This window comes from Pan troglodytes, chromosome 9 (genome assembly GCF_028858775.2).
Source record: "Pan troglodytes isolate AG18354 chromosome 9, NHGRI_mPanTro3-v2.0_pri, whole genome shotgun sequence".
Taxonomy (NCBI): domain Eukaryota; kingdom Metazoa; phylum Chordata; class Mammalia; order Primates; family Hominidae; genus Pan; species Pan troglodytes.
Window position 1 is genome coordinate 37,120,020 of NC_072407.2, and position 18,590 is coordinate 37,138,609.

The window sequence follows — 18,590 nt, forward strand, 5'->3', positions numbered from 1 at the left end:
GATAGACATGGTGGTTCATTCCTGGAATCCCAATGCTTTGGGAGGCTGAGGCAGGAGGATCATCTGAGGCCAGGAGTCGGAGACAAGCCTGGGCAGCACAGTGAGGCCTCGTCTCTATAAATAAATAAATAATAAATGTATATATAACTAAAATGTAGCTTCTGATCACAGGATCAGAACAACATTTGAACATTCTCTATAAACAAAAATTAAAGACATCTTTGTAAGTATATAAAGTCGTTCTTTGATGTTAAGCTTGTCAATATCATAAATTGTTTCCTTTATCTACTGCTTGTGAGCTTATCAAAAATAAGGCTCATGTCTTACTTATCTTTATATCATTTAAGTTGCATAATTCTATACATAGCAGATTCAAATGTGGAAATTTGTGGTTCTCTCATTAATGAGACATTAAGATCTTTAGCTCTAAAGTAAAATGTAGAAATTTGGAAAGTATAGTTTTATTAAAATGCAACTTATGTTAAAATGTAAACGGTACATTAGGGAAAAAGAACTTCCACTTCAATATAAGACAATAAACAGACCAGGTGTGGTGGTTTATGCCTGTAATTCCAGCATTTTGGGAGGCTGAGGCAGGAGAATTGCTTGAGCTCAGTAGTTTGAGACCAGCCTAGGGACATTAACTTACGCTTGAGACCCTGCTACGTTTGGAGTCTCAAACATAAGGAGACCCCATCTCTACAAAAAAATAGAAAAAAAATCAGCCAGGTGTGGTGGCTCTTGCCTGTAGTCCCATCTACTTGGAAGGCTGAGGTGGGAGGATCACTTGAGCCCAAGAGGTTGAGGCTACAGTGAACCCGTGATTGTGCCACTGCACTCCAGCCTGTACGACAGAGCTGAAACTCTGTCTCAAAACACAAAAATCATAACAAAAAGTATAATCAGGAAGACAATAAAGACAGAATTTTAGTAACAGACATAACTTGCCTGTTAGTTACATAGAAAAATGGCACCTCAGAAGAAGGTCCATTATTTAGATTTGGCAAAGATGGGGAGGTGGGTATAATTCGGAGTGGGGATGGCAACTTCACAATACAATTGTCAGAGATCCCTTATATCACTACAATTGTCAGAGACCCCTTAGATCACTTAAGTAGCACATTGCATTGTGACCTCACAAAAGTGGTACTAGCACAAGTATGAAGATGGTTTTTGAAAAAATTTGACAACAAGTCTGTCAACAAAGTGGTTGGGTGTTGCAATTATACAGTGTTTCAGTATAGAAAGGGCTTGGGCGATTCAATTCTCCAGAGTAAGACTCATGCCAGTGACTTTCTTTGAAGCACTTTTTTCAAGGTTACTAATTCTTAGGAAATCCTGACTTTTCAAATCCTGATAATTCTTCCCACTTGGGGCTAACAGAAGGTGTGAGTTTATGTGGGATTAACTGTGTGCCTGGAGATGACGTGCATTCTTAAGATCCTGGTTTCACTTACTTGTAACTTGGTAGTTTACCCTTGGTTTCTCGGACATATGAAAGATAACACTTCCATAAATCAATGTGCAAAACCTTCATAAGGCATCTCTGAAATAGCTTTAAATACAAGAATATATTATCAGAATCCAGTTAAATAAATTTCACATGGACATAGATGAAATGGAACATTAAAAACACAAATTCAGCTCCCTTTATGAATTTATCTCTTATAAATAAAAAGCAAATAATTTCCCCATTTTCAGTTTAGATAATTAAAATGCTTCTCATGATTTGTCAGGGGAGTATAATTATTTTCTTTTCCTTTTCCAAAACTTTTATGATGAACATTTTCAAGCATATAAAAAAGCTGAATAAGTACAATTAACTTGTAAAAAATCACTATCTAGATTCAATTATTATTAACATTTTACTACATCTGTCTTATACATACTAGGTTTTAAGTTAAACTTCAATATAAAATTCAAAGTATTTGAGGACTCACCTTTTCAACCTTGTCATAATTTTTAGCTTTAATCTGAAGAGAAACAGAAAAATATAGAATTAATACTATTTTTTTAGAGCATCAGTCTCAATTTTTGACCAATTTTTAACCAACTTTGCAAATTCATCCCTATAGTTTCTTATTAATTTTTCTGTTATTTTCAAAAATAACAGAAGTGTGAAGCAAACATGGATAAAATGCATTGTAAATATACCTGTGTAAATTGAATCTATATGGATTTTCATACATTTACATAGAAATTTTGTGAATTTAATAAAATTCTGTAAAAGTCATGAGATGAATACAGAAATATACACATACCCGATAGGTCTACCTGAATAGGATGTATCCACTGAAGAAAAACTTAAGGCTTTCCTTTCCCTGTATAGCTACCAGAACAATCTGAGCGGCAAAAAAGATTTGCAAATTTGGACTACATATAAACATTCAGTCACACCATCAACCTACTATATTGCAGATATTGTGCTAGGCGTGGGGGCTACCACTGTGAACAAGACAGGTCTGCCCCTGCCCTCATAGAGCTTACAATCTTATGGGGAAAATAAGACAACGAAGTGGAAGATCATTGTAAGATATTATGGTTAAGTGCTAAAATGAAGAAAGTACTGGGTGCTACAGCATTTTGGAAGAGCCAAAGACTTAGACTTGGGGAATTGCAAAAGATTTCCGGGAAAAAGATAACTTTTTCTAGGAGAATCTGAGCTATTTGCTGAAGAAAGGGAAGAGTTATTCCAGGCAGGAGAATAGCATGTGCAAAGACCAAGATTAAATACTATTAGATTTCTCTTTTCTTTGAGTATTTTCATCACAGAGTGGGTGGGGTTAGGTGCTCAACTGTGTTAATCAGCAAATCTGTTTCACCCAGATAGGTAAATAAATATTTTGGCTGATTAGAGAAGTTTTGGTCCTTTTATCTCAAGTAGTACAGTAATAGAGTAGTATTCCCAGTTTTATGGCTTAAACTACTGCAGGTGAGAATGCTGATGACAGTCTTTTTTGCTTTTGCTGATAACTTGTTCTCTTCTGGACTTTTTTATCTAGATCTTTAGAGTTCATAAATTTTAGCACACACTTAAACACAGCTCTTTGTACTTTGAAGCAGTTCAATCAAGGCTCTGGAGTCAGACCTCTTAGGTTCACAATCTGGCTATCTACTTAACCTCTTTTTCCCTCAGCTGATTAAGGGGGATAATAATACCTACTTTGTCAGGGCTATTCTGAGGACTCAATGAGTTAATAAATGTGAAGCCTTTAGAACATTGCCTAGCAGGTTGAGCACTGAGTAATTATCATTTACTTTTATTACCACAAAATCTGCTTGGAACTCAGCATGCCCTTTGAACCCATATACTCAGGGCTTTTTTTAGGTCAAGAATAAGCGTCTCTCTTCTATTTGTTCCTTTTTTCTCCTTCTAGAACTATATACGTTAGATCTCCTGGTTCCGTCCTTGAAATCTGTTATCTTTACCCTTCCTTTGAATTTTTGCTCAAGGTGTTAAAATAGTTTGTCCAGTAGATTCCCCAGGCAATTCATTTAGGGCTCCATGTGAATATTCTCTTCCACTTAGCCTATTACTGTATTTGGTTCATACATAATGGTTTTAGACTCCAGAGTTTTTAATACAGCACTTTGAATCCTGTGTTCATATTACTTTGTTCCAGTTGTATTTCTCCTCTAGCAGCTCTATTTTGTTAAGGACCTGATAGAAAGGAATATAAATTCATTTCTGGTTGGTGGATCCTTCAGATGTGCTATTATTTTTTCCTGCCTATTCACTGAAGCTGTGTTGGCAGTCCTAAAGTAGTAGAAATTGACCCTTCTCTACCATGACAGCTGTGTAGCAGGTGTAGGCAGCAAACAAGCTGCTGCTAGCCCTCTGCCAAGAAACCAGAAAGAAATCTCTACTCAAGAGTAGGGAGGACTCAGCCAAGAGGCCAGGCTGATGTCAACATTCGTCTGGGGTAAAGACATTTGAGGGGTTCCAAATTTTCTATGGGTCAGCTTCTTAGTCCTTTCCCTAGGCCCTCTACTGGGCCTCTTCTTTGAGATTCCCATAGAACCTGAAGCTTCCTTGCATTCAGCTGCTTGGCTTAGTAGAGGTAAACAGAGTGGGAATAAAGTAGGATGAATTTAAATCACCAGCTTCCTAGGTGCAGTTGAGATTATATACAGTTCACACAACTGGTCAGGAAAACCAAAGCTACCCATTGAGAAAATAGGCATAGAATATTAATAGTTAATTCCCAGAAAAGAAAATGTAAATGGTTAAAAGCTATATGACAATGTGTAAACTTCCAATGTGGGAAAGACAAATTAAAGTAATAGATATTACTTAAAAACCATTAGAATGGCAAAAACTTACAAAGGTATTAACACTACTGAAGCCATGTAATGAAAAGGCACTTCATACACAGCTGGAGGAAATATGAATTGTTACAGCATTTTTGAAAAGCCATTAGTAACAGCTATTCTAATAAAAAAAAATGTATCTTTTGACGCAGGAATTCCACTCCTAGGATCTATCCTATAAAAATAAAAGCAGGCCGGGCATGGTGGCTCATGCCTGTAATCCCAGCACTTTGGGAGGCCGAGGCGGGCAAGTCACAAGGTCAGGAGTTCGAGACCAGCCTGGCCAACAGAGTGAAACCCCGTGTCTACTAAAAATACAAAAAATTAGCTGGACATAGTGGCCGGCGCCTGTAATCCCAGCTACTCGGGAGGCTGAGGCAGGAGAATCACTTGAACCCGGGAGGCAGAGGTTGCAGTGAGCTGATATCACACCACTGCACTCCAGCCCAGGCAAGAGACTCCATCTAAAAAATAAAATAAAATAAAAATAAAAGCAACAGAATAGAGAGGTAATTGTACAAGATTACTTACTGTAAACTTTGTAGTAGCAAAAACAGTTTAAAAATCAAATGTCCACCAGTGGGGAAATAGTTTAATAAATTATGATGCATTCACATCATGGAATATTATGTATTCAGCTTTAACAGGTAATTGGGAGGAATTGCCACAAGATCTTATTGAATGAAAAGATAGTAAAATTTATATAATCTATCTTTATAAAATAAATAAAAATAAATCCTATATATGTTTATGTATTATTAGCATAGAGAAAAATAAGGAATACCCACAAGGTTGTTAAACATAATTATGGTTGGCAGGGTGATACGGGTGGATGCAAAAATAGAGACAAGAAAAAAGACTTTACTATCATCTATGCATTTCAGTAAAAATTATGTCTATTATATATATCTACGAAATAACCAAATTTTGCATACCCCTCCCCAACAAAGTGGTCCTATATCTTGGATTCATCAATTATTTCTTTAATTGGTAAATTGGTATTAGCCCAATAAATGTATGTAGAAAGACACTTTTGACTAATACAGAAAAATTCTCTGATCTCTAGTACGTGGCCACTGATTGTCATTCATTAATGCAATCAGTAAATATTATTTGAGAGACCTTCTACAGAGCTGGTACTGGTGGCCTTACCACAATAGCTATAATCTCATTATTTTTTAAAACATCATTCATTAAAAAAATACTTTTAAAAATCATTGGCCAGGCACAGTGGCTCATGCCTGTAATCCCAGCACTTTGGGAGGCCAAGTGGGCAGATCACCTGAAGTCAGGAATTCGAGACCAGCCTGGCCAACGTGATGAAACCCCGTCTCTACTAAAAATACAAAAATTAGCTGGGCATGGTGGCGTACACTTGTAATCCCAGCTACTCAGGAGGCTGAGGCAGGAGAATCACTTGAACCCAGGAAGTGGAGGTTGCAGTGAGCTGAGATTGTGCCATTTCACTGCAGCCTGGGTGACAAGAGCGAAACTCTGTGTGGAAAAAAAAAAAAAATCATCAATGTGCTTTGGAGATTAAATCTGCAGTGTGACAAAATGAAAAGAATTTGATCACATTGCATTAATTACTTCCTCTCTTACAGTATCAGCTTTTCCACCTATAAAATGGGAATGATAATAACATCCATTTCAAAGGGTTATCAAGAATTAAAAAGAATATAAAGCATCTAGATGTTCCAGGTGCCCATAAATCATACTAGTCAACAAAGCTATAAACTAAAGGAGTATAACTTTTCATTATATCTTCTCTAAACAGAACTATGTAAACCAAGTAGCCAGAAAGAGCAATGGTGTTACTATAATTGGCCCATTTGATGCAGAGGAAAAGTGCAGGCCATATTCAAATGGCATTATTGGTGAGACTAGCACACCAATACCCTGTCTTTAGCTATCCCACCACTAGTCCATTTTCCTTTTTTAAAAGAGTATTATCCTATGTATTACTTACTAATATTTACATGAAAACATCTTAGCTATAAGTATTCTTAAATATATTTTTCATAGTTACGTGTATTTGTACAGGAATCCATTCCACCTGATAATCAAAGCCTGGTTTAAATTCTAAAAATAAAAAAAAATTCTTGATACCTAAGATTACTTTGTTTTGACATTTGGGATTCTCAGAACTTTCTGCCATTAATCAATAGAAAATGTCTCCATTTAAAGACCATTATAGGTCTCCATTTAAAGACCATTATAAACCACATTACATGTGGCTCACACCTGTAATCCCAGTGCTTTGGGAGGCCTCGGTGGGTGGATTGCTTGAGGCCACGAATTCAAGACCAGCCTGGCCAACATAGTGAAACCCCGTCTCTACTAAAAATATAAAATTAGCTGGGCATGGTGGCGCATGCCTGTAGTCCCAGCTACTCGGGAGGCTGAGGCAGGAGAATCATTTGAACCCAGGAGGCGGAGGTGGCAGTGAGCAGAAATCGCACCACACACTCCAGCTTGGGCAGCAGAGTGAGACTTTGTCTCAAAATAAATAAATAAATAAGACCATTATATGCATACAAATAATTTTGCAAAACTTACTAAGACTTGCTTATATTTAATCTATTAAAAGTAGTGCATCATTTTCAATGACAGAGGCTCTTAATAGAATTAACTTTAAGCCAGGTGTGGTGGCATATGCCTGTAATCCCGGCTGCTTGGGAGGCTGAGGTGGGAGGATTGCTTGAGCCCAGAAGTTTAAGGCTGCAGTGTGCTATGATCACACCATTACATTTTCAGCCTGGGTGACACAGCAAGACCCTGTCTAAACAAACAAACAAACAAAAAACAAATAAATACTTATCTGGTACACATACTGTCATAAAAATTTGTCATACAATTACATTACCTTTTTAATGAATTATCCAAATTTTACAGAGATATGAAAAGTGTCTATTGAGAAAAAATAATAAATTTTTTAAATCTTCAACTTCCTTTTTTTAATAGAAGAGTATGATAATTAGAATAGCAATATCAAGATCAATTAACCTTTAAGTTTAATTACATTCAAATCAGTGGTTATCGGCCAGGTGCAGTGGCTCATGCCTATAATCCCAGCACTTTGGAAGGCTGAGGTGAATGGATCGTTTGAGCCCAGGAGTTTGAGACCAGCCTGGGCAACATAGCAAGACCCCATCTCTGTTTAAAAAAAAAAATCAGTGGTTATCTTAGGGAGAGTAAAACAAGTATAACATGATGAGGAAACACAGATCTTTTCCCAATACTTTTGAATACTTCATATTTCCAGGCCTTTGTTAACTTCCACAATTATTTCCCAAGCATTAATTGGTCATCACGTATCTTTTGGAACTAAAACTATCCTCAGATAAATTATTGGAACTAATGATCACCTATTACTTAATAGGTTAAAACAAAATTAATTACTTAATTTTTAAAGTGTTAACTTTGCCAGAAAAGGTCTAATGACCCTTTGACTAACATCTATTTTTAACAGTTTAGACTAGCCATGTCCTTTCCCTGGAATATATTTACATTGAGATCTAAAGAAAGCATGATATTCACTTGTTCAAAAATAAATGAGTTTTTCCTAATGTTAGGAACATATTTCATGCTTCATTGGATGTTTTATGAAATGCTGATGTAAGTGCCGACAAAATTCACATTTTTCTGACCAGAGAAATAAAACTCTATGTCAACAGCATTTTGACAGGTTTCCTCAAATTCAATTTTTTCCCTTATCCCTTGGGGAAAAAAAAATCCCATAAAGTCAAAAGTTTTAAAAATTATGCTGTTTTTAAAATCACCAGTTATAAGAATCATTATACAATTAACTTGAAATGGTTTAAAAACATATTTGAGGCTGGGTGCAGTGGCTTACACCTGTAATCCCAGCACTTTGGGAGGCCGAGGCGGGTGGATCACCTGAGGTCCGGAGTTCGAGACCAGCCTGGACAACATGGTGAAACCCCATTTCTACTAAAAATACAAAAATTAGCTGGGCATGGTGGCAAGCGCCCGTAATCCCAGCTACTTGGGAGGCTGAGGCAGGAGAACTGCTTGAACCCGTGAGGTGGAGGTTGCAGTGAATCGAGACTGCACCATTGCACTCCAGCCTGGACAAGAGTGAAACTCTGTCTCAAAAAAAAAATTGATAAATAAATTAACCTGACATAACTCTATAGAGGAACACCAAGAAGCTTTATAATCTAAAGGAAAAAGTAAGTCTCTATATACTTTGTGTAGGTTTTCACACAATAACCATTTGGGACAAGTCAACACTTAGGTTTTCAGACAGTACTGGGCACATAGCAGAGGCAGGGCTAGGATCCATCTAAAGTGAGTTCTTATGGTAGTTGTTCACAATGTGAACAAACGAATAAATGAATTGCAGTCGCATTCCTAATTTGTTCCCTGCATCTTTTCTACCCTAAAGTATAGCACATAGACTTTCCTAGGACTTAAGACAATCATCTTAAACTGAATTTGAGATGCAGAGAAGCTGTCTGATTCTACTTGTATTAATTATCCAAAAAGCTTAGCCAAATCCTGAAATCTGAAAGCAAATGGAATCCTAAATATAAATTCATCTCCTGTTCATTTACTTTTTCACTACGCTTTTCAGCTATTCTCTAATCCTCTGCAACCTGAAAAATATCTTGGAAGATTACAGAATACAAGTCGTTTTAAGGAATTTGGAAATATTGAAGAATGACATTTTAAGATCTACAAACAGGCTTTTAAGTTAGCTGCTGGAGTGGTTGCAGAATATTCTTCTTTCCACCACCCACTCCCAATTTTAAGGTAAAGAAATCAGGAAAGTAGTGTCTGCAAATAAATTCATTTTTATTTGACAAATAATTAAGTGCCTACTATGTGGCAGGCCCTTTTCTAGCACTGGAGATAAAGTGGTGGATTAAACTAAGTCATAACTCATGGAATTATATTTTGGTTATATTTTGGGAGGCAGCCACTACCTAAAGAATAGTTTTCTTTATCTGTACTTCCTAATTTTCCTATGATAAATTGTATTGTTTCTGCAATTTGTATTTTCATATTAAATATAGATATAAATGCCAGGTGTAGTAGTTCATGCCTGTATCTCAGCATTTTGGGAGGCCGAAGGGAGAGGGTCACTCACTTGAGGCCAGGAATTTGAGACCAGTCTGGGCAACATGGTGAGATTCTGTCTATAAAATTAAAAATATAAATATGTACATACAAATGTATACCTATAATATATACTGATTTAGATATAACAGGTTGGCCACAACCTCTACATGTCCTATAAACTTTCAATTATCCAGGCCCTTAAATATATCACAGAACTACTTGTCAAAAATAAGTGTAAATTATAGACCACTGTGAAGTATAGTTTAATTATGATTAAAATTGAAATGTGCTAAACAAAACTATGATTATCTTTGGGTCTAGATTAAATTTAGTTGCATTTTAATTCCTTGTACTAACCATTAGGTATTAATTAGTCTTCCACTTTCCCAAGCCAACTAAAAAGTATTTGTCATGTGTCCTTAGGATTTACCAAGTGGAAGTGGGGATGTGGACCTGAACTATTAAAGAGTTTATGACCCAGTTGAAAACATAAAACTAATGATGGAAACAATAAAGGACTAAATTTAAGTTTAAATTATTTTGTGTATGCTCTATGTCCTATAAGATTCAGAGGAAAAGGTGTTCCATGCAAACTAGAGTTAACAAGGAAAGCTTCACTGAGCAGATGGTATCCAGGCCATTAATGAAAAAAAGGAGTCTGTACAAGTCAACGAAACAACATGAGTTTCTTTAGTTTTCGGTGGAATAATGAGGACATCCAAGCAAGAAAAAAAGAATATGCATAGGAAAAATAAGTTGTCTGATTATGGTGAAGGACCATTAAGGAGGGCATAAAAAGGCAGAGTTAAATCTGACACACAGAAAACCTTACTGAATGCCACTGAGGTTTTCCTGGCAGGTAAACAGTGAGGAAAGTTGAAAAAAGATGACTCATAAGTAGGTTAGGGAATACAGGCTGGGGAGAATAGAGAGGTGGCTTTTAGTGCTATGGGATGAGACAAGCAGGTACTAGCTACAATAGGTAAGATGCTATTGCTGTCATCCTTAAGTGGGGTAATACTGGCTTTGGCTCAGAGAAGGTAGAACAAGGAGAGAAAACCAGTAATGTAGAGGGAAGAACAACAGACTTTTTTTTTTTTTTAATGGGAACAAGAATGAAAAGTGTTATGAGAGTTGCTGTAAAGTTTACTTTTTATTAGGTTTATTATGAGGTGACATAACTCAGGTATAAATTGTCTGATTAAAGTTAGCAGATGGGGGTTGGTTTCATCAATAAGACAGTGGAATTAAAGATGCATATTTGTCATTTGTAAAAAAAACTTTTCTTATAAATATGTAGGGTATACAATACCTAAGGCATTAAGTATATTCTCTGAAGTAGAGAATATTCAGACAAGCAAAGACTCATTTCTCCAAACTATCCATTCCCAGGCAACAAAAAGGAAGAGAACCCCAGAGTACTTGACATAAGAAAAACAGGATAAAATAATATGTATGAAGTCAAAGATGAACATTATAAGAAAAAGGGATCTGGTGGAATATGCCACAGGTCAAAAATAAGGGTATACAAAGGATCTGGCAATAAGAAACTCATTGCTTATTACACACTTAAAAGTTGAAGCAATTCAGCTTCTTATAATTTAAAATGACTAAATACTGCTAATACTAGCAGCATTTATTAAATATTTAATGTTTGTAAGCACTACTCCAAGATTTTATATGTATTAACTCATTTAATCCATAAACAGCACTCAGGTAAAGTACTATTCCCTACTTAAAGATGAGAAAACTGAGACAAGGAGATTTAATAACTTCCCCCAGATCACACAACTGAGCTCTTAACCACTATACTATACTGCTCTCAGCACAATATATATATAAGGATGTTCATTGAAAGAGTACACAGAAAATTTGAGAACCTATATTACCAAAAGGTAGAATGATTAAACTGTGCTTTGTCTAAGTAATTGTTTTGTCTAAACAATGGGATGAGATATAGATACATACACACCCACAGGAACTTTAAAAGCAATGATGTATAATACTGAATGGAAATATATCCATAGTACATTTAAAAAGTGAAATCCAAAAAATATATACTGAGTAGGAAGAAATGCACACAATAACTGTTGACCAAAACTATTTTCACTGGAAGGATTGAGACAATTTTTCTGTCTCAGTTACATTTTATTTTCATATCAATTTCACAAAGGAGAGAGTTGGGATTTTTAAAAAATAACTCAACATTTTCTTTTTTAACTCTAATCTCATGACAGATTAGGGATTTTTTTTTTTTAATAAGAGAAAGAAAATTACAGCTGATTTTGAACAGTAAGTTTCTCTTCGGAGTAATTCATTGGTATTTTTCTCTGAACATAAACATCCCCACTTTAAAATCTACTTTTAAATCCTCTCAAATTCTCAGCCAGGCCTATGAGGATTTAAAAAGTTAAATAAATGCTAGATAAATTAGACAATACTAATTTCAGTCAAGAATCTCAAAGGTAAAACCTTGGCTCAGATTTGATTTTGTCCCAATATATAGGGCATCTATCAACAACCATCACTTAACATTTATAGACTCAGCCTACTTTACTTAATAAACATCTAAACTCTGTAAATAACTTGTCAACAGCATGCCAAACATTACCTTTCAAAGAATAATCTGTAATTTTTGGGTAAGAAAAATACAGCAGGGTATTTGCTTTTTGAGAAAAGTGAGTAATTTAGTCAGAAGTATCAAAATCACTAGTTAACATTCATGGCTCAATTGGTTTTGCTACTCTACCTCCCATTAGGTCATCTCCCCTGTCTCTCCTCAAAATTGCTGAGTGGCATAGATCTTTCTAAAGGTTAATTAAAATTGAGACTAAGAAATGTGTACAATCATTTGAGACGCTCCAGCTATCAGGAAAGTCAAGAAATCAAGTTCATAAACCTCTGATCTAAAAAAAAAAAAAAAAAATGACATTAATTCCATACTGCACAGCCAGAATGGTAATCAAGTAGATTGCTAATTTGCTTCCCTCAAATGTCTAATATTAGTTTATTGCACATCAACTTATAGTCTTTTCTACCTTAATTTGCAGCTTTTATGAACTATCATCTTAATAAAAGTCCTTCCAGGCAAACTTAAAATATTAAACAATATAACTTCTCTAGTATTACTACAGGAACTTTATATATTGCTTTATAAAATACTATAATATCTAATCTCACTTTTGTTTGCTGAGTTAATCTTCCATTAGTCACATGACTTTTTTTTTAATGTGCAGAGGGGAAGTTGTTCAGAAAACCATTTACTTAAAACTGTTTATAATTCATTCATCTCTTACTGTACTTCTCACTACATACAAATTGAAAACTGCTGTTTAAAAATATTGGCAATTGTATTATCACTGGACAAAAGCCTTTAGTCATTTCCTCTACTTGAGATATTCTAGTTCACTAATCAAGACAATCTTTCCCATTTTGATAGAGATTCCTATCAGAATACTATTTCTCTTACTTAATTTTCAGTGTCATCCAATGAGTTCACATTTTTTTTCCATGTAACTTTCTTGTTGGCAATTTAATTCTAAGTACACATTTATTTATTCTATGAAATCAAGTATAACATTTATAGTAGATACCCAGTATCATGAGTAATGCTTCATTTAACCTTTCTTAAAAATCACTTTCCAAAAACAGGATTAAACTTCCACAATGAAGTAGATACAAATTCAATGGATTGCTTTTCTGTATTTTTTAAGCAACTTGCCCACTCCTCTAGTTTTTACCTATCAGTAGAGAAGCATAATTTTAGAAATAGCCCATTTCCTCATTCTATAAAACTCACAGTATATTCCTCAGACTACTTTAGTTTTTATCAATACTGCTACTCCAATACTTTTAACTTTACATCAGAAATTACATTCTAATTCTATTCTGCAACTGTTTTTGATACCCTCTCACTTTTTCCAAGAACATACAATCAACATTTGTATTATGACCCAATTCTAGCCTTCTCAATCCTATATGGATAGTTTATTTCTATTTTGTTGTTGAAGTGACCTAATTCCAAGTTCCTTTTTAGAAAATGCTTATCAAATAATCATCGTTTTCCCCAAAATTGTATATTTATTCAACCCTGTTTCTCTATTCTTGAACAAACTACACATTGGTCATATTTACTTAAATTCTGAAAGATTAAAAAATCATTACCCAGCTCAATTCAAAAGATCACACCAGCAACAGCAACCTTTGATAGTAAAATATGAATTCTAAAAGGTCAATCTAAAGAAACAATGACTACGTAAAAATATTGAAATAAAATTGTATTCATACAAGAGATTCTTATAAAACAAAAACTGGAAACACTGTAAATGATAATTAGGACTGGTTAAACAGCATGTATCTAGGATGTACTACTGTGCCACCATTAAAAGCGATTTTATAGACTAAATAACACAAAAATATGCTACCATGTGGAAAAAACAAGCTACAAAAAGTTAAGGTTTTATAGACAGATCTGGAAAAGTTAACTGTGATTAAGTTATAGTTCAAAGGTAGTGGGAATATGGTTTTTTTCTCCATTAGAGTTTTTTTCTTATAATAAACACATATATTACCCTTTTAAATAAGAAAAATGTTTTCCTTTTTGTAACAATCTTGACAAACTCCACTTTCCCTCCCATCTCTCAGGTTTCAATCACTTGATATTACTTCATTATGCTTGCCTTTTAAAATTCAACCACTTAATTCCAAAAATATTATTTGTGCATGTATTTAGGTTAAGTGTATTTTCTCAGTAGTCCATCTAGGTATTATTCTGCTTACTCAGAAAACAAGCGAGTCAACATAATTTTAAAAATTCCACAAAGGCATAACGTTTTTTATTTCACAGCACCTAGAACAAAGCCTAACATATAGCAGACATTCAATAATAATTGCTAAATAAATGTGGATAAAACTACCAGTTACTATTCGCATATTCATTCAAAAATAGGTTTTAGATTATACTGTCTTAAATATCAAGGGAAATGAAAAATGTAAATGTATAACTTTTACAGAAAGGTCTTTATGAGTCCTATAATCCTTGTTAAAATATTAACTTAAAACCTCACTTCAATAAAAAGGTTTAGAAAGGGTGCTAAGTATAATACTATCAGTAAATTCAGACTAAAATGGAGGAATAATTGAAGCTCTAATATGGATTTTGAAAGTTAGATTTTTCACAGGATTTCGATCTTTCCGTGAGCACACCCAAATCAATTCCATTTTCCATTACTTTTCTTGAATGAAAACATGATTTCTATTTGAAGCAAAAATGCTGTTTCAAATAGCCATGTAAAAGATGGGAAATTAGGAACTTTGGAGGTTTGAAAAGTAGACATAGCTAACCAATTAAGAAAAACAAAGAAAAAATTCAGGTAAATATTAAGTTCCAGGAGAATCAAGAAGATTTAGACGTGAATTTCTTTTTTCTAATGGGCATGTTCCAAAATTGAAATTTTGGCTCTATTTTAATGGCTTCAGTCTACGTACTTATCTCCAGAATATTTATAAAATTATTTCATAAAATCTACTAGATTTTAAAACTTTTTCCTAACTTTATGAATTCCTGAGTGCATTTCTCCAAACACGGCCACATTTAAAGGCTTAACGAAAACATATCCTATTTTCTCTGGAATCTTATTTTATAGTTTGAAATGTTTGTATTTCACTTTACCTCCTCTAATTATATTTGTGATATTTTCCAAAGTGATGCCACCAAAGGTAAAGAATTAAGTTCAAATACTATATGGAAAGCTGCCATGAAGGCTTTAGTAGGCAAGAATGAAATGAAGATTATATTGATATTCCTGCTCTAAGAACAGACCCTTATGGTGCTGTCATTAAAATGTAAAGACAGTTGAAGGGAAAAAAACCTGAATGGCAAGCTCTGGGTTAAGGTGGTGATACTTTCACCAGCAAATGAAGTCTGCAGTGGAAGGCTCCCCAAATCTAATAAACACATATGGCCATTCTTCCTAGTTGATTCTACTATACAGGTCTAATTTTGTCCATGACTACTATAACAGGTCAGTAGAGATATCAGATTATCAAAAGCTGTGACATGTAAGAAATAAAAAAATTAAATTAACAACAACAACAACAACAAGTTTCCTAATGCTGTTTCTCAAAGAAACTGAGCTCCTGGCAGCCCTTTCCCAATCAATACCTAAACCTGAGGAAGGAAAGGAGAGCAGGCATAAAACCACTTTCTGTTCTCCCCATATCCCATCATCCTACTGCAAAATGCACAGAAACAAGATATAAAATAATCTATGGATTAGCTTTCAAATTACTACAATTGAGATACATTGTTGGATAGCAAAGTGTGCATGTTGAAAACCAAATTCTATAAAGTATTTAATTAGCTCACCAATGGGAAAGAAAACTGGTTTTGAAATGTTTACTGTTAATAGAATATAATCCTTATATATAAACTCACTTCAAAAGGATCTGATTGTTGAAAGATACCTTCATGATTTTGATATCTCTATATACATGACCTTATTATTCTCTATATACATGACCTTATTGAAAATCTGTAATGTGAATCAAGATTTTTCTTCATAACTATTTCATAAGCAAATCAGTTTTCAGGAAAAAAATATATATGTACAAAACTATTTTCATTATATAACAGTATGTGAGTCTCCTCATGTCTAATGTTGAGATGCAACATAAAAAGCTTAAAAAGATGAAAAAAATAATTTGCAAACATTAAGACTTAATTTAAATGGGAAATCAGAGATTTGGCCAACAGAAGAAATACTTAAGCACAAAACACACATTTGAAAGAAAATATAGGCCGAGCATGGTGGCTCAAGCCTGTAATCCTAGCACTTTGAGAGGCCAAGGCTGGTGGTTAGACTGAGTCCTGGAGTTCAAGACCAGCCTGAGCAACAGAGCAAGACCCTGTCTCTACAAAAAAAATACAAAAATTAGCTGGGCATGGTGGCGTGCACCTGTAGTCCCAGCTACTTGAGGGGCTGAAGTGGGGGGATTGCTGGAGCCTAGGAGGTGGAGGCTGCACTAAGCCGTGATCACACACTGCACTCCAGCCTTGGCAACACAGTGATATCCTGTCTCAAAAAAAAAAAAAAAAAAGAAAAGAAAAAGAAAAGAAAAAACAAAAGAAAAGTATGTAAAACAGGTCAGTAAGAACATCAAAATAACAAAGGAAAGTATGTTCTTTTATCTCAGAACATATTTATCATTCCTTCCATTCTGACAATGAGAAAAACAGGTAAAGCAATAAATGTAACACATTATTTAAATGTTTTATCAAAAGTATTTCAACTTCTAAATGGGAAATTGTGCTAACATTAAAAGTTTCCCTTAACTTCCCTAATGTGCTCTTGTAAAGAAGAAAAAAAAAACCAAAAAAATGGACAAGAGAGATTAGTTCTCAGAAAAAGAAATCCAAAGGGCTCTTAAAAATGAAAATATGCTCAATCTCATTCATAAGGGAAATGCAAATGAAAACCACACTGAGAGGACCATTTTTTACTTATAAGTACTGGCAAAAATTAAGATTATAAAACATTGTGTAAAGAGGATTTGGAAAAATGGGCCCTTTACAGGATTATCAATGGGATTTAAAACTATGACAACCTCTGTGGAAGAACATTAGGAAATAGAAAATTCAAATAAACCCCATATACTCTTTGATCCAGCAATTCCATTTCTAGGAATTTAATCTACAAGAATATTTACACAAATGGAAATGATATGTACACAATTACTGCAGTACCGTCTGTAATAATACATAAGACAGGGAAAAAACTTACATGTCCTTCAGTAGGAGACAAGTTAAAAGAAATATAGAATATTATGTACTTGTAGAAAAAGATTTCCAAAACTTACTTTCTTAATAAAAAAAAGGTGCAAAACAAAATGTGATAGATATTTATTAATGTAAAGGACAGAACACATGAATGTATGTGCATTAAACATCTCTAGATTCTGAACATTGTCTCTGAGGGGAACTGGTGCCTCAAGAACAGGGATAGGTGACTTCTCACTGTAGGTTCCTTTTGTTATCTTCTGATTTTTGAACCTTATTTTAATATATACACATATACATATGTGTATACATATATGAATATAAATACACACATATATGGAATGTCTAGGTGACATATAACTTTTGAGTTTTTACATTTAAACACATATTTATATTTTCATCAATTCTCAAAACCGTATTCCAAAAACCCCCAAAATGTTAAAATTTGCAAAAAATGTACAAATAAAACATAATATGCGTTATGCATACAGAAATTAGATGTATAATATTGTCAAAACTATTTAACATTTTTTAATGTAAAGGATTACCTTTGCAGCCTCTAAACATAGTATAATTTAAGCATTTAAAAAAGAAAACTATCAACCTTAACACAAACTGGTAAAGTCCAGAGGCACTACCATAAAAATTTAGTTCATTTAGTTAATTTCCAAACCTAAAAAATGAATACTAATTAATGGAATTTGACACTGGCGTAACTCAAGATTATTAAAAATACTAATTTCCAACCAAGTCAAAGGGTTATTATAAACATTTAACAATAAAATTGAAGTGATATACTTGGGTAAAAATTTAACTGAAATTCAGCATTTAAGAAACTACTTGTTTAATGCCCAAACTGTAAACTTGTGGCACTAAACCAATCAAGTGAGATTTATAATTCTACTTATAATAAACATAAAAATAAAACTCATAATCATTTTTGCCCTGAAAAAAGTGAAGCTAAAAACAGACCACCAATTCAAATTCCAATAAGAGTCCTTTCACTTATGAAAACTTTCATGGGAACAGAGTGACTTTAGGCTAGGAAGCAAATATGAAGAGAAACCTGGATACTTAATAAATGAGCTTGTAATTTAATATATGTATTTAAGTTATACCTACAATTGGACATGTTCAAAAATGCATGTGTAACTTCCACAATGGTATTTTATTAACATGACTCTGGGTACAGAACTTTCAAGTTGACAGCTATTTTCTTTCAGCAAACTGAAGAGTCAATTCCACTGTCTTCTAGCTTCCCTTGTTGCTGTGAAGTTACCAACCTTACTGCCATTCCTTTGAAGGTCATTTATCTTTTTGTTTCCAACATTTATGTGATTTAAGAAAAAAACCTTTAGTTTTCTACAGTTTCATCCTCATGTGTCCAGTTGTGAATTTTTAAAATTACTGCTTG

General features: G+C 34.0%; 1 protein-coding gene across 2 annotated transcripts in view; it reads right to left on the reverse strand.

The window, feature by feature from the left end:
- The window catches only part of CSTF3 (cleavage stimulation factor subunit 3), a 75,559-nt gene that overhangs the window by 21,558 nt on the left and 35,411 nt on the right, over window positions 1-18,590 (reverse strand). For both annotated transcript variants that reach the window (XM_508355.8, XM_054662200.2), the window contains 2 exons: window positions 1,941-1,973; window positions 1,458-1,555 (listed from right to left, as the gene is read on the reverse strand). In XM_508355.8, coding sequence (XP_508355.2) covers window positions 1,458-1,555; window positions 1,941-1,973 — 131 coding nt within the window. The remainder of the gene's footprint in view (window positions 1-1,457; window positions 1,556-1,940; window positions 1,974-18,590) is intronic.